Source organism: Uranotaenia lowii, chromosome 2 (genome assembly GCF_029784155.1).
Source record: "Uranotaenia lowii strain MFRU-FL chromosome 2, ASM2978415v1, whole genome shotgun sequence".
Taxonomy (NCBI): Eukaryota; Metazoa; Arthropoda; class Insecta; order Diptera; family Culicidae; genus Uranotaenia; species Uranotaenia lowii.
In genome coordinates this window covers 370,152,811-370,175,225 of record NC_073692.1, presented here as the reverse complement: position 1 = coordinate 370,175,225, position 22,415 = coordinate 370,152,811, and the positions used below count along the sequence as shown (strand labels likewise).

The window sequence follows — 22,415 nt, the reverse complement described above, 5'->3', positions numbered from 1 at the left end:
TTATTTTTATAATACTTTGAGTTGATTGATAAAATCTATTTCAATGATCTAACGTTCAAGCCATCTTCAATTGTCACATCCGCAAATTTGAAAAAAAAAATCCAGATCAGAGATCAAGACCGTAACAATACACTGATAATAATGACAAGCAAGGGTTCGAAAATAACTTTGAAATTGAGTATTCGAGAATCTTATACCAAAATCGGAAATTACATTTTAAAGTTTGGTTTCAAAACCAAATTTTATTGAATTAAAAATCATGTTATGTACCAATTTGACAAAAATCATGCTTTTTTATATATTCATATAATAAAAACAAAAACCTGGTTTTGATTTTTAATTAGTTTATGATTTATCCAGCAAAATGATTCAGTGGCTCAAAAAAAAATTAAAAAAAGTTTTTGCTTTCTCAGAATAACTATGAGTTGAAAGCGTTAAAACAAAACCAAAACAAATTTTTCAAATCTATGTAGTACTTCAACTTATAACTTATATCTTTATGATGATATTTAAAAAAAATGCTAATTTTGTGTAGTAATTTTCAAATGTTCCTGATTTCTCTTGCAGCTACGACGAGGGCTCGATCATCATCAAGGTCGGTCGAGAAGAGCCGGCCATGTCGATGGACGTCAACGGCGGCAAAATCGTGTGGGCCCGCCACTCGGAAATGCAACAGGTCAACCTGAAGGCCCTACCGGAAGGTAAGCAAACAACCAAGCCGAATGTTTCGAATAATCTCCGATGCCAGATGGCAAATCGAAAAACTCTACCCCAAAAACGACTTCCGTCGTGGAAAAAACACAGAATGATTGTTGTTTTGTCCCAAACGGAAAGCTGGCAAAAAGCGGGATGCTGCTGGGTTCAAATTTATTCCCATGGATATTAAAATGTGCAATGAAATGAGTGTAGAGGAATTGTGTTCGAATAAGAATAAAGGGCAAGAAAAAAAAATTGCAGCGAGCGCGTCTCCCAAAGGAGAAAAGCTCAGTCATGTATGCTTTTACCTTAATTAAAAGTATGCTCTCCTCGCGCGACGTTCGATTCCGAGTGGTTTGGGAAGATGTCATTGGATGTTTCCAACTGAAACTGGTTTAATATGTAGACACCTACGACCAAATGATTGTTATCCATTTCTCTGGTCTGGATGTTGATGTCGATTTTCCTCAACCTTCGGAAAGCGGAAGTGAAAACACGCGACAGCGTGAATTTTATTGCAATTAATCTCCATTAACGGCCTCCAAGGATGAATCCCTACATCCCAACATGTTTCAATTCTAGGAGAAAATCAATGTTGTAACTGTAGTTTTTTGGTTTTCAACTCACGTTCTGGAACCCTAGCTTCTGTAAAAGGTTTTTATATTAAATCGAAAAATTGAAAAGAATAGAAAAAAATATCGAAAAGTTTTTATCTATGAACTTTTAATTGTTAGTCTGTCATCTAAATTTTCAAATACTATCTGAATTCGTAATGCTACATCAGAAGTTTTCATATTAACGAGGATTTTTTATTTCTTTTTCCAGGTACAGAAATCAAGGACGGCGAACGACTTCCGGTGGCCGTTAAAGATATGGGAGCATGTGAAATCTACCCCCAGACGATTGCTCACAATCCAAATGGACGGTAAGTTCAAGAAAATTACGCATAATATGAGCATAGTTCTAACTTAAAAATCACTTCAATTGCAGATTTGTGGTGGTTTGCGGTGACGGCGAGTACATCATCTACACCTCGATGGCCCTCCGAAACAAAGCCTTCGGATCGGCCCAGGAGTTTGTGTGGGCTTCCGAGAACAGCGAATACGCGGTGCGGGAATCGAGCGGCGCAGTCAAGCTGTTCCGCAACTTCAAGGAACGGAAAAGCTTTACCCCGGACTACGGCGCAGAAGGTAAGCTTCCTAACAAGTGTTGAAATTTTGTCCTTAAATATCCTTACGATCTGTGGAGTTCTGCTTAAACGAAGTGCGTCCCGCAAATCTACTAGTACTCACGCTTGGAATTGTTCTCTGTCTTTTCCCTTGTTTCTTTTTTTTGCGAACATGCTCTCGTAACATTCCAAAAACCATCCACTACTAACAAAAAAAAAAACGCGCACTCATTCCGTAGAAGGTACTTGTCCAAAAACAATCCGTTACATTCGTCTGACTGTTGAATTTTATGTTAGAATATTTCTAATGACATCCCTACTTTTGAACAGGAATTTTCGGGGGACAGCTTCTTGGAGTGAAAACCTCGTCCGGACTGACTTTCTATGATTGGGAAAATCTGGAACTGATCCGGCGAATTGAAGTGCAACCACGGTAAGTTAATACAAACTTAAGTTCCAAACGACAACCTTTTTTAATATTATCTTTTCTCTTCCACAGTCACGTATTCTGGAACGAAGCCGGCACCCTAGTGTGCTTGGCCACCGAAGACTCGTACTTCATTCTGCAGGTCGATATCGGTATGATTCAGAACTCATTGGCCACCAAACAGCAGGTCGGCGAAGACGGTATCGAGGAGGCTTTCGAGGTATGCCTATTTACCAAATTTAATTTGTCTTTGAAGATATCTTTAAAAAAACATTTTTAAAGGTCCTCGGAGAAGTCAGCGAAGCGGTGCGAACCGGTCTCTGGGTCGGCGATTGCTTCATCTACACAAACTCGGTCAACCGAATCAACTACTACGTCGGTGGGGAAATCGTCACCATTTCCCACCTGGACCGGACAATGTATCTGCTGGGCTACGTCCCGAAAGATAATCGGTAAGGCTTTTTCCCTAAATTCAACACTCTTCCGACAAATTCTCATTTGCTTTTTTCATCCAGTCTTTACTTGGGCGACAAGGAGCTCAACGTGACCAGCTTCGCCCTGCTGCTCTCAGTACTCGAGTACCAAACGGCCGTGATGCGACGGGACTTCGAGACGGCCGACCGAGTGCTGCCGACGATCCCGAAGGAGCACCGCACCCGGGTGGCGCATTTCCTCGAGAAGCAAGGCTTCAAGCAGCAGGCGCTGCAGGTTTCTACCGATCCGGAGCACCGGTTCGATCTGGCGCTGCAAATCGGGGACCTGGATACGGCCCTGGTGCTGGCACGGGAATCCGACAGCCCCCAGAAGTGGTCCCAGCTGGCCAGCATCGCCACCAGCAAGAACAAGTTCGATCTGGTCAAGGAGTGTCTGACCAATGCGAATGATTTTGGCGGACTGCTGTTACTGGCTACTAGCTCTGGTGAGTAGAAATTAGTGTTTCATGCGTTTGTTTTGGGTCTGCGTCTCTTTTCAGATCGCAGCCTGAACCCGAAGTTTTCTTTTGTTGAAAAGAATTGGTGATGCCACGGAGTTCGAAGTACCGCTTGCAGATATCCCGCGTCGAATTGTCAAGAGGAATGGTATTAGTGTTGACCTCGAGTTCTTCCGAGTAACACCAATCACTGTCACGAAGCACAACAGCTTCTGCAGCAAATGGCGGTTGAAGAGATGCTAGACATAGCATTAGTAGCAGACCCCTTTTATTTATAGAGCCCTGAATGGCACAAATTGGGTGACCGATAGTGACAATCTGGTCGCAATAGGATAGGAGTGACAGGAATGTTTCCCATACAAGAAGTGGTCACATCGAATGAGGAATGCTTCGTGATAGCCAAAGTCAATGGAATCTTCTTCTGTGTCTTCTGCTACGCTCCGCCAAGGTGCACTTAGGAGAAATTTAGCGCTACAATGGATAACATAGTCGAGGTGCTCACACAGGTCGAAGCCCCGTTATTATCGCGGGAGATTTCAATGTGTGGGCCCAGGAATGGGGTAGATCCCTTACGAACGCCAGAGGACAGAGTCTACTTGAGCACGTGCAAGGCTGAATGTGGACCTGGCGAACGTAGGTAATACTAGGACCTACCATAGAGAGGGTGTGAATCCATTATAGATATCACATTTGCTAGTCCCAGATGGACAAGTAATTGGAGGGTGAGCGAGGACTACACTCATAGCGACCACTTTGCGATCCGCTATCGTGTGGGTAAGAGTGCACATTCAGGCAGAGGAGAGGTCATGGTGGATGAACGACGCTGGAGGACAAAACAATTCGACCGAAACGTCTTTGTCGAGATGTTGAAGTGGGAACAAAATCTTGTCGGCAGAAAACCTGACGAAAGTACTCACACGTGCTTGTGACGCAGGAATGACGAGGAGAGCTAATCGTAAAAACCCACATCATATTTGCGTGCTAGGCGATAAATGCAGAGAGCACGAACTCAAACGGAGAGACGTCTCTCCGCGCAGGACGCTTTTCAAACATGCGAAAAGAAACCTCTGCAAGGCTATTAAAGAAAGCAAAAATGCATGTTTAAGGAAATATTGTCTTTAAGCCAAAAGCCGACCATGGGGTGATGCCTACTCAGAATAATAATGGCAAAAAACAAAAGCGGCTGCGCACCATCTCAAATTGGCCCCAACAAACTGAGGGAAATAACGGGAAAGCTGTTCCCTCAACATAATGTCAATAGCTGGTCACAAGTCCCGTACGACTGGGATACGAGCGAGGAGAAGTCAATATCGGTGGAAGAACTGCGCGACTCGCGACATCGCAAAATCCCTTCAGCTGGAAAAGACTGCGGAAGAGGAAATTCCCAAAATGGTCCGATCGTTACCGCAAATTTGTATTGAAGAAAGGATGTTTCCAGAGGTACGGAAACGGCAGAAGCTGGTTCTGCTGCCCAAATCAGAAAAGCCATTGGGGAACCCATAGGCATGCCGGCCAATATGCCTACTGGATACAATTCCGGAAAAGGCGATCGTGAATCGTATCCAGCGATACACCGAGGGCAAAGGCAGACTGTCCAATAATCAATTCGGTTTCGAAAAGGGCGATGCACGGTCGACGCCATTCGAAGTATCATTGAAACGGCTGATAAAGCCAGACTCACGAAGAGAAGAGGGGATCGTTATTGTGCGGTAGTAACTTTGGACGTGCGCAACGCCTTCAATAGTGTCAGCTATGCAAATTAGTGGAAAGTTATTTCCAGAATCGTAAACTACCATACATGACAAGCGAAGGATTTCAGGAAATGGATGTTACAGCTGGAGTACCGCTAGAGTCGATACTGGGCCCGGTTTTGTGGAATATTACGTTCGATGAGGTGCTGACATTGATCCTGCCAGAGAGAGTAAAGTTGATTAGTTTCGCGAACGACGTCGCGTGGGACCACAGACGAACCAGAGTGCCTTAAATTGATCGTTCGAGAGCTTCGTCAACTGGAACGCTTCACAGTGTTTATTGATGGAGGCCGCGAAGGTGGAGAAATCATCAGCATCGTTTTTCACGTACTGAAGACACTGATAGCGAGCGTTGAAGAGCGATGTTTGCCTTCCGAAAAGTTTCTTCAATTTCGGGACGGTTTCTTCGAAACGGAATTCTCGGGGGTGCTTTGGCAGAATGCTGTTCACGTAACGTTCGTGGAACTGCGTGCCAATCTTACGGAGAAGCAACCTCACCTTTGCGTTGTCGTCCAACTGCTTGCCGTCTTCCTTGAAAACGTCTTCGAAGCGCGCGTACCAGGATTCAAAAAATATTCCGCCGTCAGGATCGTACCGGAACTCGTTGATACCGGTCGCAAGGGACTCGATAATTCGCTCACTGCCAGCCGGATTGGCATTCGTCCGTTGGAGAACTGCAATCTGCCGCTGCTGGTTTGTGATAAGTTCGGTGAGCTGGATAATCGCGTCTCGAAAAGCCTTGTCGGTCATCTTGAATCGGTTGTTGCTTGAAGGTTTCAGGAATAGGAGTTAGGTTGCTTTCGGAGGTTCTTGAAATTCCTCGTTGCCAAAAGAATGTTGTATTCTTCTATAGGTGAAACAAGAGAATAACTGTCTAAAGGTATTTATTACAACTTGTTTCTTTCGTGGTCAGAATACGACTAGTGAAATTTTTGTAGTTTGTTACCGCATAGCCATGACATCAAGTCATGGCTATCTCGACTATTCCCTGATACTCATGACCGTTGGCTTAGACGACTGGAAGGCTATCCTCTACGCCACGTGCTGCGGCACGAGGATAATGGCGAACAACTCGGGGATCCGAAGAAGTGTGTAATTTCGAGTGTGGTTTCGTCGATCCTTCGATATGGAGGGGCGGCCTGGAAATCTGGCATTAACATCCAGTGTAACCAGCAGAAGCTGAACAGTGTACAGAAGCAAATGAATTTGTGGGTCATTAGTGCATACCGCACCGTTTCGTCGGAGGCTGCATGCGTTATAGCGGGAGTCATGTCCATGTCGGTTTCGTTGGTGGAAGTCTTCTATTGCTACGATTGTAGAGGCATGCAAAACGTGAGAACACGAGCCAGGGATTTCTCCATGGCCAACTGGCAGCAGCTGTGGGACAGCTCAGAAAGAGGGAGGCGGATCGTTTGATCCCAAACATCAAGGAATGGATGGAGAGAAAGCATGGCGAAGGGGATTTCTACATGACGAAATTCCTGACTGGTCATGGATGCTTCATAAGTATCCCTACATGTTCGGACATGTGGCCTCACCGGTCTGCCGGACATGCGGTGACGCGAAGGAGACACCTGAACACGTGGTATTCTATTGTCCAAGATTTGAAGAGTAACATGCCAACATATTCGCTGCCTGCGGACCAGACATGACAGCCGACAACTTGGCATACAGTCTGCGATGACGCTAATTGCGATCGACGTGGGATAACCTAACCTTACTAAGCTGAATGAATCCGAAGCTATCAAATAAACTACGCTAGACAATCAGCGTGGATGATCGGACCAGGGCCGTTTACGCGCAATTCGGCAAGCGTCTCTTCTGTTCACAACTGTTCCAGGTACAATTTGTTGGGGTTCCAGGGCTTTTCCCCATTTTTATCTGAGCTTTTCAGCCAACCATTGTACCTTTTAGGACAAATAACTTTCACAGTTGGTGGGAATTGCGCAGTACCTCGTTCTCTCAGGGGACCGTACACTGAGCCGAGAAGGCTGACTATGGCCTTGATGTCCTCCTTCACCAATCGGTCTTTCATGTATAAACTCAAGGGAAAGTGTCAGCTAGTCGTAGATGCGGTCGCGAGCAATGATCTCCAGGGTATACCTTTTAGAGCCCAAAGACGTGGTTGACCTGAACGATTACGAGGGCCCACTTCAGAGCCAGATTGACTTCAATAAGTATATCAAATTTTCCAAAGCCCGGAAACCACTTTATGGTCATTTCAGCGACGGTTGGCGAAGCTTCTTCAAGAGATTTGCCAGGATGTTTTCGTGGCGGAAGACTCTTCAACCACTGATCATTTCGAATAGTTTGTAGAGGAATCAATCAGAAGCCCGTCATATTTAAAAGATTCTTCAAAAAATAAAATAGAATAAATCTGTGAACTGCGAACTAATCCCACCAATTTACTTACAGGTGACGGCGACATGCTGCGGAATCTTGGCGAGAACGGCGTCTCGCAGGGCAAGTTCAACATCTCCTTCCTGTCGATGTTCCTGCTCGGCGACCTGGAGAAGTGCCTGGAGATCCTAATCCAAACCAACCGGATACCGGAGGCGGCATTCTTCGCTAGGTACGTTTCTTTTCCATTTTTTTTTCTGTAGTGAATTCAAACTTATGAGATGTTTTCTTCAACAGAACCTACATGCCGAACAAAATCTCCTACGTGCTGGACATCTGGCGAACGGAGCTCGGCAAGATCAACGAGAAGGCCGGCCAAAGTCTGGCCGACCCGCAGCAGTACGAAAATCTGTTCCCCGGTTTCTACGATTCGGTCAAGACGCAGCAGTTCCTGCTGCCGGAACGCTCCCAGAAGCTGCCGGCTCGGGCCGCTATCGATGTAAGTGTTAGCTTGTACCTAATTTGATTTTCAAGGATGTGTTTACTAAATTTCGTTTTCATTTGTATTAGATTCCACTCAACATCGACCGAAACCCGATAGATGAAATGAAGGCCGCAGAAAACGAGGGACGCTTCGATTACGATCCGAGTGCTGTGGCTAGCAGCAGTGCAGATGGCTCAACGGTACGTTTAATACATTTCTTATTCAAAGAGAAGTAAGTTTGACTAAAATTTTCGATTTCGATTTCCAGCAATCGAGCCTGTCAGCGAAACCGCCAACTCTCGCCGAACCGTTGATACCTTCGTCGGTGGCCAGCAGCACCATCCCCACCTCTCAGCAGTCGTCGCTACCCGCCGCAAACCAGCAGCAGCCGCAAACGGCACCGCCGGCCAACCCCATCAAACGGAAGAGCTCCCTCGAAGACTTTGAGTCGGAAATCGAAGCCCTCAACCTGGACGATAATATCGACACTTCGGTAGGTTTCGAAGATTGATTTAGAAAAATCAAACTAGAATCCTGAATGTTAACGTCTGAATTTTCGAATCTTCATTTCTCCATCTTGTAGTTCGGATTCTGAAATATGAAATGGACCCTTTTATCTGAGAGAATCTGAAAACCAATTTTTGTTACGAATTTGAATCGTAAATCGAAAGTTGACGATACATTCTGATTCTACATCTCACTTTAAATTCGAATTCCTGATTCCATAACTAAATTGTGATTTCATTCTCCTACTTTCAGGATGTAAATATAGACGACGATCTGTTAAGTGATTAAACACGGAGGATCAAATCCAGCAGCAGTAGCGAGTTGGCGCATCGAGGAGGTAAAATAGTTATATTTAAGTACCCTAAGTAGAGACAGATCCTCCCCCAGAAAAAAAAACAAGCAAACATATGATCCTTTTTTCCTTCTTATCCTGTCGTCCTGTCGTTCGATAATTTTTTTTTATATAAATATATAGTATAGCGATAGTCAAGAGTTTAGAGAAGTTAAAAAAAAATGGAAACATTATTCCCAAAAGCCGAAGGTGTAACATTAACGCAAAATTCCAACAGCGTCATCGATGGACTTCGGATGAAAACGATTTGACGATTAAGTTTGCCCTGCTTGACTCCTCTGTTACAACACGTCAAGTTATTGTATTGATAAAAAAAACAACAACTTAAGAACGTTCAGCTATCAGATAGTTTTCCTTAAATTAAGCTGAACAGATGTTTCTCAAAAATCCGTTCTCATCGAATCATTCACCGTTCTCATTCTGAAGCACTTCAACCCATCGTTTGTAGAAATGTTCGAAGAATTTGGAAAACAAACAGCAAGAAGCACCTTGACCCGCTTATGATAACGATGACGCAGGCTGATATGATTGTTTGAAAATCAAGTTACATTTATTTAATGGTGAATGATGGATTGTTGATTCTTGGTTCTGAAAGATGTTTATGCAAAAGTTTACCCCGTTCGATAATAAACACAGGGGAAAACAAGTATTTTTAATTCTACTTTCACTTGATTTGAGAATGCAAAAGTAGCACTATTGATACAGCAAAACAAAAAAAATGGTTTGATCGGGAAAGGCGGGATTGAATGTTAAAAAATCTAAACCCCGAGCATTCTTATTATTATCAATATTATTTTCTATCCTGCCTAATATCTGTTTATCGTATATCGTAACTGACAGACGTAATTTAAAAATAGACACATCCACATAAACTCTTGGATGCTCTGATAAACAACCTAACAACAGCGATGGAGAGTTATAAAAAAAAAACCAAGGAAAATTAAGCAACAAACAAAACAAAATGGGGTACTACTGTGGACACGTTACGTTGTTGAGCGTGTGTTATTGATGCTAGAATTCAATTCACCCTGTAATAGTGGAATGTGAAGAAAGAGAAAGAAAGTTAGCGAGGGAAAAAATACCGATAAAACAAAATCGATATACACAAAATACATAAAGGAAAGAATGGTTAATTCAAAAGAAAATATAATTTGCGTCGTAAATTACTCATTCTAAGCTATCCGAAAGCATAAGACTAGTCATTAGTTCAGCCGCATTACATTCGATGGAAGCAATCTGTTTAAACTTGACCGATGTTAATCGGTCTAACAAACAACGCCTTCATCTTAAAACGCTCTCTGGAGCCACGATGCTCGGTTTAATTTTGCAAACCCTCAACAACAGTTCTTATTTCTCGAGCAAGGTTCGAGTTAAGGGCTTCCCTGCAGATCTCGATCACATCTATGCGCAGCGTAACCCTATCTGGATCCCAGTTTTCTTTTAACCACACCAACGATGAAGATCCACATTTAAGATAGAGTTGCCAACGAATGCAATTTTACCGGCAAAAAGTTGAAGAAAAAACAACACCATAGTAGACACCAAAAGTTGAATAATTCATACTACAGAAAAGAAAAAAAAAAGCAAAGAAAGTCATCAACATGGTCACATAGCTAGGGAATGCAAAAATAACAAAAGGGCGGAGCGTCCTGCACCGTTTTGACGACATTAACATCCTCTGCTTATGTGACAGTGTAGGATTTTTTTAGGGAGCTACAGATCATATGATGCAATATGATATTGCTTTGGTACAGCTTCCTTGATATAAAGGTGCTATACTACCCTCATTGATTTACAATATAATTAGCAGTTAACGGTCAAAAATAGACAACATCGAGCCCGAAACCGATTGACAGAAAAAAGGTTAATTTAGATTCTTTTCTGTTTTATTTGTGATGTATTACAACCACAGCTATGGTGGGAAAACATGTATACGTAAATCTACAAAAAAACAACAACTTGTAAACCCAATCTGTTTCACGACCAACAGTAACTATCCCATTTAGAATATCAGAATTTCTTCAATAAGTTCCTTTCATTCGTTTTACTCGTTTTGATATTTTGACCACTAATTGTTAAAAAAAAAAATCGATTTTAAAAGGCTCTCTGGAGCCACAGCTGTGAACTTTCTGAGGAATTTGAATTTTCTTTTATTTTTCAAGTTAATAAAATTTATAAATTAAACCCAGCCATCAAATGTAGAACACAGTTTTGAGATACAGTGTTACAATACAATTATTTAAAGTTATTCTGAGTTTGTCTATGGCAGCAGCCGACACATTCAATATAAGTACATACCCATACGAGAGATGAGGTAGTATCAGACTTTTAACTAGCTGGGAGCATGCTAGCAGTCATTCGAAGATGGCGAAGTGCAGCATAAATTTTACCACATTGATTGTTAACATAACAGTTCCTTTCTAATTATGTTGAAAATAATACCAAGATTAGATATTTTTTAAACGTGAAGGATCGAAGCAGTCGTCGCCTAAGCATGACGTGCTTTTTCAAGTTTTGAATTTTCGTTGATTGGAAAAGTGAAGTTTAAATAAATAACAAAAAATTAAAATTATAATCAAGATGAAAAAGATCCTCAATGGAACAAGCAATGGAGGAGGATTTTCTCGATTCATCAGGCACGGCCAACCGCTCCGAGGGTACAGTCAGTCAAACAAGCGGCCAATACGTAAGAAACCGGTGCCCTCGCATCAGAATGTAGTCCAACAGTTAATGGGTGATGGTTACAGCATGGGTGGACACCCGAAGGAAGATTTGAACCTGAAGCATCAACCGTTTGTCCCAAGCTAAGTATTCGCTTCCACTTTAACTTTTTGGTTTAAAAATTGCTTGCATTATTTGCAACAAGTTCTTCAGACATCCCAATTTTTGATTGTGGACTAATGCACTTTGCTTAAGAAGGGTTCCGTTGAATGACACACAAGCAATTGGTCTCTCAGGCAGCCAAACTGTCAAAATATTTGTCAGGATTTTTGTTGACTTGGATCGATTGAAATGTTGATTTTTCTATGATAATTTTTTTCTTCTTTTTGGGAGTTTGTTTGTGAGGAAAATTTTCAAGAACCCTGAAATACAAGTTCAAACAGAATTGAAAGATATGTCATTTGAAAGAAGAATAATCCTGGTTGCTTACCGAGAAGCTGTTGCTGAAGGATCTACACTGGGATACGGAAATGGAACGAACAATGGTGAGGTTGTCCAGGGTACGAGAAAAGGCTCTGCAGACCAAATGGCTGGTACCAAGTTACAACGCACAGGGGTTCCGGTAGATAAGAAGTTGAGGAGAAAATATTATGTTCGTACAGGAATGGATTTGAGCGGACCGAAAATTGCAAGATATAAGAACCAGGTTTCCCGTAAATTGGTGAGCTCTTTCCAATTTATTTATCTGTGTATTTATTCGGTCACATTTTAAATTTTTTAAAACATCAATCCTACTTGCCAAGTAGGATTTCCTATAAAAGCAAATATCCTTCCATCTTCCTATCTGAAACAGCATCCTTGTTTGTAGGGTCGCATGAGTTCTCTTGCACCTGGAAAGTTCATTTCGCTTTTCAGATTATCCCTATATGATTACATTGACTTGTCACGGTGTGCATAATGGTACCGCACTGATTCTCAATAGCAACACTTGAAATGAGTATTGAACCCAGATACTCATTTTGGCATCTAGTGTTGGGTTTGATTGTTAGTTGTACTTCGTGTATCAACCAATTCAAGATGTGTGTAGTCACCCAATGCTATGCTATGCTATGCTATTAGATATTTTTTGAACGTATTTGTACGCGTTGCATTAAAATTTGTCGAACTAATTAATCTAAAATATGAATCCGTTCATCCATGGTGGATAACCAACATACATTTATAGGTAGAAGATTAATTTCGTTTAGCTAGATCGGTATTTAGTTTCATGTAATAAATAAATCTGAACGTAGTCTGCAAACATATGAATTTCACAATATTTAATTACAGATTGATAATAAAATAATAAAATCATTGATAAGATAAACATGCTGCACGATAATGGATCCAAAACGGATCCTTGGGGAACCCCGGATAAAACTGCCATTGACGAATTAACCAACGCTTCAGAAAAATAAAAATGACTAGATAATTTTCGCAACATTTTAACGTGAGATACTCGATCAAATGTTTTAGAAAAATTTATCATTGATAGAAAAGCTATCCCAACTGAGTGAATGTTATCGTGTACTTTTAAAAGTGCAGTTGTTGTACTATGGGTCTTGGCGAAAACCAGACTGATCAACGTTCTGTAACTCGAAAACATTTTAAAGGCGCTTTATCTGACCCTCCATCAGTTTTCCACTGGCTACAATATATGACAGGTCGTAAGTTACCTATTAAAATCACAACTATTACCTTTCTAACGTATTGGAATAATTTTAGAGATTTTCAACATCGTGGAAATTCAGAAGCGGGGTGGGAGGGAGGTCCACGATGAAATTGCCACACTAAAAAATTGCTCTAAGTTTTTAACCGTTGGGTAGAATTTAATGAAAATTTGGATAGATTTAGTTCAAAGTGCATTGTTTACATCCTGCAAGTTTTAAAGTCCCGTGATCAAAACTTTACCTGACGATTTGGCCTATTGGTAAGGTGTCGGAGAGGTAATCAACAACAACAACAACAACAAAACTCGCGGAAATCTCGTGCGTGAGAAAATATTGCGCACTCATCACGAGAACAATGATCTCTCGCATCGTCCCATCGCTAAAACGTTGGGAACCGCGAATTCCACGGTGTCGCGAGTAATTAAGCGGTCCGAGGAACGATCGACCACCGATCGGGAGCCCAGAAGTGAAGGAAAAAGTATTCCGTACAACACCAAAAATCAACACCGCGTAGTTGGTGCCTTCAATCGAAACCCGAACGCCTTCGTTTTGGATGTGGCTAAGAAGCTGCACCTTAACCGAAGTTTTGTCCAGAAGGCCAAAACTAAGACTGGGCTTCGAACGTTCAAGGTGTAATAGGCCCCTAATCGCGACGAGAAGCAGAACAAGTCCGCCAAAACCCGTGCCAGGAAGTTGTACCTCAACATGCTGACGAAAGTTGAATGCTGCATCTTGGAAGACGAAGCATATGTGAAGGCCGACTTCAAACAAATCTACGGCAACCTGTTTTGCACGGCCAAGGATAAGTTCGGCGTTCCGGAGCATGTCCTCACTCAGAAGATGTCCAAATTTATTTAAATAAATTTCTGGTTTGGCAAGCCATCTGCCTCATGTTATTTTAAAGTGGCTTAAAATTTCGAATTTGATCTGGTAACACCAACATCGAATCGTATCGCATTCGAACGAAAACAAGAATAGCTTTTTCGAATTCGATCGAAAGTATCCGTTTGAACGAACGACAGATACGCCGTAAATAAGAAAAAAAGTGCTTATCTTTCGGTCCTTTCGAACCTTTAAAATGGCACTGTGCAGTTGGCGAGCTGCATGTTGCGTTTAACTCTAGTTTTATTTCAGCGGCTGTGATTCCCAAAAAGATATTTTTTTAGTACGAGTTGTTCTCAGCAGCACTGGATACTCTTTTTTGCAACATCCGGAATGTGCAGAATATTATCGGCATTCTCGGGATACAAATTTTGTTAACGGATATGCGAGTGGAGATCTAAGCATTATGGGCGATGGGCGCGCTCGCAGTCCCGGTATACGATTTCTCGTGTGTTAAACAGAGAGAGAAATAGCCTTCACTCCAATTTCACTCCGATTAGCTGTCATTCTTATGGAAATCTGTGTAAGAGTAAAGAGCAGGCTTTATTCTTTTTAGCAGGCCCAATCCCAATTTCATTCGAAAAGGCAAAATAAAAGTTATTGCAGTCCTTTTTAAATATCAGCATCTCTTTCACGGTTTCTCTGCACAACCTTAGGCGCTTTCGTTGTCTCAAATCCTATATCAACTTTTTTTGACGGCAGAAAGTTTGCTTCGCACAGTTCCACGTCCGTTATCACTTCTCGAAGATGAGTTTTATTAATTTTATTAGTTCATCATATAAAAATGGCTCTTTAGACTGGAAGCGACACAAAAAAGGTTCTACAGTGCACAGTGGTTTAAAACTCGAAAAACGTGATCATGGGCTTTTTGATGCCTTAGATGTCAAAATAGCTTAATGACATGTTCTACAATGTTTCATTATTTTCAGTTGCGCATATTTTGCCATTATTTTTTTTCTTATTGATCCACCTAAAAGTGAGATATTTTTTTTATTTTTTGAAATTGTGTAACAGTATCGATATTTTGTTATTTTTGCTTGTGCACCCCTAAAAGTTATTTTTAGAATGCTACTTCCCAGAGCATTCTCTGGCTTCAAGCCCGCAGCCACTCAGGGATAGTACTCCCAGACTCCCATCAGTAACTGGAACTCACGAGAATGCTCTTCAATCGAGGCACTCAATGACGTCGAACCCCACCGCCCAAGAGCACTCCAGATATGACGTCACGAAGGAATCCCCTTATTTAAATGAGATATGATTGCAACCGGAGTAATTGTTTTGCGTTTGATTTATATGAAGCCTGTCGTCACCAGCTGGTTGATATGCGTCCGGTTATTAACCCCATCTCTAGACCAGTATGAATGTAGTGGTAACCGGGGTTGTTGATTTCGCTCCACCCGAACTTAGACCCGAGATCGGAGATCAAAACCTCGGATGAGATGAAAAGGTCTTGATAAGAAGAAATTTTCTTCGGAGAACTTCGTGATTATCAGTTCGCTAATAATTACGAAGTTCCGGTTACGAAAACAATAACTTTTTTTGTTCTGAGGGCTAATGCTTTTTCTCGTCCACTTTTCTCTGGACTGTGAAGTAGGCCAGATCGGTAAAAATTTGTGTTTCGCGCGTACATAGTACACAAAGGTACTACAAAAAAATTAAACGTGGTCTTAAATTATCTTTTGAAAGTTACAATTTTTCCCTCAGTTTTTCCCTCCGAGTGCAACATAGTGCATATTGTTTTACGAGTGCGATAATAACTTGGAAAAGGGTAATTGATTAAAATTTATTCAAAAATACAAGTGCGTTTGGATATGAGAACCAATCTCTCGAACAGATTTTCGGAGGAGCCGATCCACCTGCAACCCGTCATCATCCAGCCAGGGAAAGTGTACCCAACGCACCGAGCGATCGTCAACCGCAACTTATATCCATCACGTGGTACGTTTCGACCAACAGAAGACACCGCAGGCGAAACGGCATACGCGAGGCGGCAACTGTCCCTTTGGTTCTACGAGTGGCATCCCGCAGACGACGCACGGCGATTTTCCGGAGTCTTTTCCGCTTCCGGTGTAAATCAGGTTTGAGCAACCATCCAACCCGAGTGAGTACATACCTAATTGACACCACCATCGACATTCTTCCGTTCTTATCTAGATCCTCAATTGAGCGGCACTCACCAAGCCTACAGCAACAGCTCAGTTGGTTCGGGCGGTGCACATAGAATTATGACGTGTACCCCCGAGGTTGTGAGTTCGAATCTTGTGGAAGATCCAATTTTCTTTTTTTAAGTGCCACGCTACGGCAGCACTTCCAAATGATTGCTTGAGCATATCCGATGGGTAATTAATTACATCCATCACCCAAACCCAAACCCTAAAATCGCACTATGAGAATTTCCTAGGAAAAATTCCTTAAATTGGCCATTCTAAAAATAGCACTCTACCACCGTTAATACTGAGGGAAATTCAATAAGCCAGGAAGCGCTTGCGAGCGCTTAGAGTTAGGGGGAAACACCCAAACTGAAATGTAGCAGCTAGTAGAAGTTGAAAATTGAAAAATCTGAAATGTAAACCCACCCACTAACCACCAAACTATTCTGATGGCTTAATACAATAGATCTACAAGTCAAATGAAACTTTGTTGCAGTAGCTTTTATTTATGAGTTGAAGATTTCGTTTTTTTCGGGTTTCGTTGTTTTTACTGGAAGATTGGGTTGACTTCCGATGTTTTTCAGCCCCCAATTCTCCCTCCTAAGCGGTCCTAAGGAATTTGTTCGGGTAAAGTGGGTCGAATGAGGATTTTTGGGAAAATTGATTTTCTTTTTGCGTTGGTATTTTTGTGACCAACAAAGACCTTATCTTCGAAGTTGTTATTATTTTCCAAGTAGCTTGTTCAGAGGTCTTTGGTTGGAGTCGACGGTTTGAGGAACAGTGGGGTGATCGGTAATCCAGGGCCATACAAAATACACCCACCCTATTGATGGGTCTCTTGGCCGGGCAAGCACTAAACAGGGGGATGGTCTCTTCGGAGTGGCGCATCTAAATCATCCGCTAAGCACCTTGATTACTCCCACGCCCAACTGCCTCCCGTTGCAGTGGCGCCCAACTTTTAGAGTGGCACGCAAAACTTTTTTTCCTTTCTTCATTATTTAGTAAAAACAAAAAGGTTGCAATCTCATTTATTATTTTTATTTTTTCATATATTTTTTTTCCTTCGCATTAGTCTTTAGTTACAATATTTTTTTTTTCACTAGTTACCAATTCCTTATCTTCTTTAATTACGTACAAATTTTTTTCTCATTCACATAGCATCTATTTAGTATTATTCACATTTTCGCAATTTGATCTGTTACATTATTTCAATTAAAGATTATTTTAAATAAACTACTGTTAAAATGGATCGTTTCCCATGTGCTGAGCATTTGAACTTAGAAGAGGTGGATTACGAGCTTGCAATTCGAGATCGTCTAGGGGACGTTGCCCGTAAACTAGAATTGCCAAGCAAACAACGAATTTTACGAACAATTTTTCGCGAAGATTTATCACAAAGGCGAAATTATCAGGCCAGTGATTCAGTTTCGGATTATTTTTGTTTTATTGGGGAACAACTGTCAGGTATCGAAAGAGCGATACAACGAAAAAAAATGGATGCCAAAAGTGAGTCACGTTTATTACACTATTGGTATCGTTCAAAGCGACTTCAGGCAACTTCCGAGGATCAGAAAAAAATGCGGAGGGACCTGGTTCGTAGAGTTGAGAGTGTCATGAGCGCAAACAGGATTGTGCTTCCAACAACACCAGTGAAAGAACAGATACGAGATCTACTTTCACAGAATGGGGGGCCTTCAGGTAACACTAGCATGACTCAAATTCCTACAGGTTTCATCCAATCAAAATTTTGTCTTCAGAAAACTTGTAGACAATACAATTTTATAACACTTTGTAAAAGAGTTGATCACGTTTTTCGAGTTTTAAACCACTGTGCAGTGGCAGCAGATGTAATGTGATGAAACAAATAAATTTCACCGGGGAAAAAATTTCTTTTACGTTTGTAGTCAACACAGTGTATGTTCTTTTACTTGCCACTCCGAAACTTCTCTTGAAGTCGTGTTACGATTCTTTGAGTTTTTTTAACAGCCTCTACGTACTTTTTTAGGTTGGGTAATACCTCAAGTGCCCGTTCAGCTTCCTCCCTGTTCTCCATCCATCGAGTCCTGAAAAATTTCGACGGAAAAACTTCCGAATCGGTAACTTGGGTGTATTCATCTCGTCGTTCTGAAAAAAAAAATGGAAAAGATAAGGTAAATACCTTTCAAGATTCCATTCGGTCCTTTTGATGCTCTCTTCAAAGGAGTTGTGGACTACAGGTAGCACAAAATTCCCGATACTCAACATTCTTTGTATGTCAGGGTTAAGAGCGTCTTATTCTTTCGCCAATTCTTTCTGGGGTCGTTGGTTGACGTTTGGTCATTCAACCATTACTGCTCGGTTGAATTGAAGGTTGCGTTAACTTGAAACTGAAGTAGGGCCCATCTGTCCGAGTCCCTCGAGCACTATCCTAACGCTTCCTCAAACTGCTGCTTCAGAACTTTCGGGCTCTGTTGCCGGTTGTTTGTTTTTTATACTAAGGATAAGATTCCGCATTAAGATCGCTTACTAACGAAGAAAACCCGACAAACATTTTGTCGCTTTTCACCTTCATCAAAAGGAATTTTTTATAAACTAACTAACTTTTGCCGCAAACTACAACACTGGCCCTTATTCTGCGCCGCGCGTGACGTGATGATTGTCACCTCACCTCGGAGTCACCATGACTTTTGTCACCTTATTCCCGGAGTCGATGTGGGTAAAGCAGAGGTGCAAAGAGATCCCTTCATGTAGCATGCAGCGCACGACTTTAAGCCGATTCTTACAGCCCGACGTCAGTCACGAAAGAATCATCTTGCAAAGTTGCAGACTGATTCTTTCTCCCTTACATACAGAACGTCGAACGTGTCTGCAAGTAAAAGTCAACCGCGCGATAAAATACTTGACTGCACGTTCCGAAAAATTCAAACGATTTTCCGAAGTTAAGAACACTTGCAAACTTGCAAGCCCGAAGATAAAATCCCTTGAGCCGAACAGAAAGAATCATTTCCGAAGTTAGCTACAGTCTGCAAGTTGCTTGCTTGCAGCGCCGTAATGCGATGTACGTTTGCAAGCTTGCAAGTTGCAGAACGCAAGAATCCTCCTTGGGCGGATCAATATGTATGTTCCCCCAACGACGATGTTTGTTTGCAAATTTGCTTGTTACCAAATCCAAACGTTCATCGGCTCGTTCTTGTGTGGTTTGGTTCGTTCCACCAATCTGAGCCGAGCACGCGGAGGAAGAAAGTAATACCAAAATGTCAACCATCCTTTCAGTCGTCGTTCGGCAAGGAACGCGTGCAGACTCTACCCGCATGACGCTCTGAAGGATATGTTGGTGCCTTCGTGCTCCGTTCGTGTCTTACTTATAAGGTTTCGAAAGGGAGTGGTGCCCAAACTAGGGTGATTTCACTGATGATTCATCTTAATCACCCCCACTCCCTTTCGAAACCTTATAAGTAAGACACGAACGGAGCACGAAGGCACCAACATATCCTTCAGAGCGTCATGCGGGTAGAGTCTGCACGCGTTCCTTGCCGAACGACGACTGAAAGGATGGTTGACATTTTGGTATTACTTTCTTCCTCCGCGTGCTCGGCTCAGATTGGTGGAACGAACCAAACCACACAAGAACGAGCCGATGAACGTTTGGATTTGGTAACAAGCTAATTTGCAAACAAACATCGTCGTTGGGGGAACATACATATTGATCCGCCCAAGGAGGATTCTTGCGTTCTGCAACTTGCAAGCTTGCAAACGTACATCGCATTACGGCGCTGCAAGCAAGCAACTTGCAGACTGTAGCTAACTTCGGAAATGATTCTTTCTGTTCGGCTCAAGGGATTTTATCTTCGGGCTTGCAAGTTTGCAAGTGATCTTAACTTCGGAGAATCGTTTGAAATTTTCGGAACGTGCAGTCATCGCGCTGTTGACTTTTACTTGCAGACACGTTCGACGTTCTGTATGTAAGGGAAAAAGAATCAGTCTGCAACTTTGCAAGATGATTCTTTCGTGGTTGACGTCGGGCTGTAAGAATCTCTGGGGTAAAGTGATAGTATCTCATTCAGATGAGTGACTGAATGAACACATCTGTCAAAATGGATGACATTGCGCTGATGTTGTTTTGATTTCGCTCGCGGTTCGGATTTTCGGGATTAAATTTCTAAATAACGGATCCTATTTCCGGTTCGAAAAACGTCGTAATCGGTTTGTATGGTGTCAGCAAATAATTCAATATGGAAAAATGGGCAGGCTGTGAAACGCCAACACAAGAATCGACGTCAAAAATTGTAAGTGATACAAAAATTTCCGATTAGTTTCAAAAAATTAAAATAAATTAACATTGCAGGTTTGTGGCGATTTTACGACCTGAAAATTTCAGTTTGAAATAACTGTAAGGTTTCGATCGAATTGTTAGTAGGTGTTGGCTCGGATGTGGTTTCGGAGTTCAATGCAGCAGATGTCATCGATACGGTTTGTCGAGCACATCACCTGGTTATGGAAAGATACAGATGACACTTCAATTAAACTGTTCAAACCGTTTGGTCGTTGGGTGCGGACAATTGCTGTTGGTAAGATAGTTGATTGTCGCGTACCAATTCTCTACTAAAGGTTTTTATTTTTTTTTTTTAAAGGTTAACATCAAGGCCGAATCAGGAAGAACATTTTGGAAGGTATCTCTGAAGAGTGCGGCTTACTTCCTTTCCATCTCCAAACGACCGACCAACCAACCGAAATTTCCTTAATCAGGCCACGACACAAGAACGGAAACCAGCCGGGCAGGGTCGAAATTGCGAACAAGTTGAAGTTTATCGGCAAGCATCCGGAAGAGGAACAGGAAATTCTTACCGAACCTCCATCGGTGACTGACAAAAATTTGGCCGAAGCCTCTACTGAGTCTATACCCGATGCAGTTCCTAATGTGGATAAAAGTTCTGCTGTAACTGATTCTTTCGCATTTCCGAATTTCAAAATATCTCCACGAGGTATCAAAGATTACATTTAAAGTTTTTTTAAGCTGATAGTCTATGATAATTTTTTAAGACGATGTACTTTGCAGAGATGGTACAAGAATGAGCACTCGACGAACAAACGTGCACTTTCCCACAAGCTACTAATAATTCAATAATTTGCTGCAAAAGGATAAATAACATTCTACATTGTAATTTAAAAAAAAAATCGGAATAAAAGCAATAACTGTTTGTAAAGTTTTTACTATTCTTCTACATTTGAAAATTAAAGAAGGACAATTTTAAAAGTTGTATCAGAAACTATTTTTTTTATTAATTTACTACTACTTGAAGTTCAACATTCGCTTAACTGGACGATAGATGGTGACCTGATACTTTTGTGTTCATCATATTCTCGTTGTGTTTACTAATTTATTGTTTATTGGCATTAATATTCTTATACATTTGAATATTAAAGAAGAAGAATTTAGAAATTGTATCATAAATTTTATTAATTTACTACTCCTTGAAGTTCAACAATCGCTTAACTGAACGAGAGATGGTGACGATACTTTTTTGCTCATTAAATTCTCGTCGTGTCTACTAATTTATTGATGATTTTAAGCATTAAAACATGCTAGTTAAAAAAATGATTGAATTTGAACAATTAATAACTCCGCTTTAAAGTACATAATTTTCGTGTTTTTTCATTTCATTTCTATGTCGTCAGCACCTGAAAAGGTACCGACAATTGTCACCTAAAATCGTCACCCGAATGCGACGATTCTCACCCACGGTGACTACGAGAATAGGGTAAGAGCTCACGAAGTTCATCCGAAGTGACAATCCTCACCTGCACCGACTACTGGAATAGAGTGACTTGGGTGACTCGACTATCATCACGTCACGCGCGGCGCAGAATAAGGGCCACTATATGATACTCCCAGTAATTTATTCGTGTTACGGACATCGACGTGAAGATGAGCAACATCGAGCCCGGGCCGGTTGACAAAAAAGTTTTTTTTTATTCTTTTCCAATTTTTAAAAGGCCATTGTCGTGTCCTGGAATACGTCGTGTGTTAATTGTCCAGTGAAATTCTTACGTTGACACAACTATTAGGTTAACATTCACCTAAAAACTTCTTTACCTCAGCTTTATTTTTTCTCAGTTAACCTGTTGTCACCAGAATAGTGCAGAAGAAATATAATTCAATAAGGAAGTCTGCTTGGTTTTATATCTACAGTTAACAGTCAGCAGCACATGCTGATTAAACTTTTCCAAAAATAAAAAAAATACCGGAGAGGCAGTTTTTTTTTCAACGCTCTCTCTGGAGCCACTGGCACGCGTCCTCAGCTTTACACTCATTTTCCGATTCAATACCACGCCACGTGTGTTCTGTGATATTCTAACTTTTTTTGGCATATCTTGGTA

At 41.5% G+C, this 22,415-nt stretch overlaps 1 protein-coding gene across 2 annotated transcripts in view; it reads left to right on the top strand.

The window, feature by feature from the left end:
* Positions 1–9,795, top strand: part of LOC129749854 (coatomer subunit beta') — a 185,422-nt gene extending 175,627 nt beyond the window's left edge. For both annotated transcript variants that reach the window (XM_055744944.1, XM_055744945.1), the window contains 12 exons: positions 568–701; positions 1,522–1,621; positions 1,687–1,886; positions 2,195–2,297; positions 2,364–2,511; positions 2,574–2,743; positions 2,807–3,210; positions 7,389–7,545; positions 7,611–7,812; positions 7,884–7,997; positions 8,066–8,290; positions 8,557–9,795. In XM_055744944.1, the coding sequence (XP_055600919.1) occupies positions 568–701; positions 1,522–1,621; positions 1,687–1,886; positions 2,195–2,297; positions 2,364–2,511; positions 2,574–2,743; positions 2,807–3,210; positions 7,389–7,545; positions 7,611–7,812; positions 7,884–7,997; positions 8,066–8,290; positions 8,557–8,592 (1,993 nt within the window). In that variant the 3' untranslated portion in view covers positions 8,593–9,795. The remainder of the gene's footprint in view (positions 1–567; positions 702–1,521; positions 1,622–1,686; positions 1,887–2,194; positions 2,298–2,363; positions 2,512–2,573; positions 2,744–2,806; positions 3,211–7,388; positions 7,546–7,610; positions 7,813–7,883; positions 7,998–8,065; positions 8,291–8,556) is intronic.
* Positions 9,796–22,415: the final 12,620 nt, after the last annotated feature.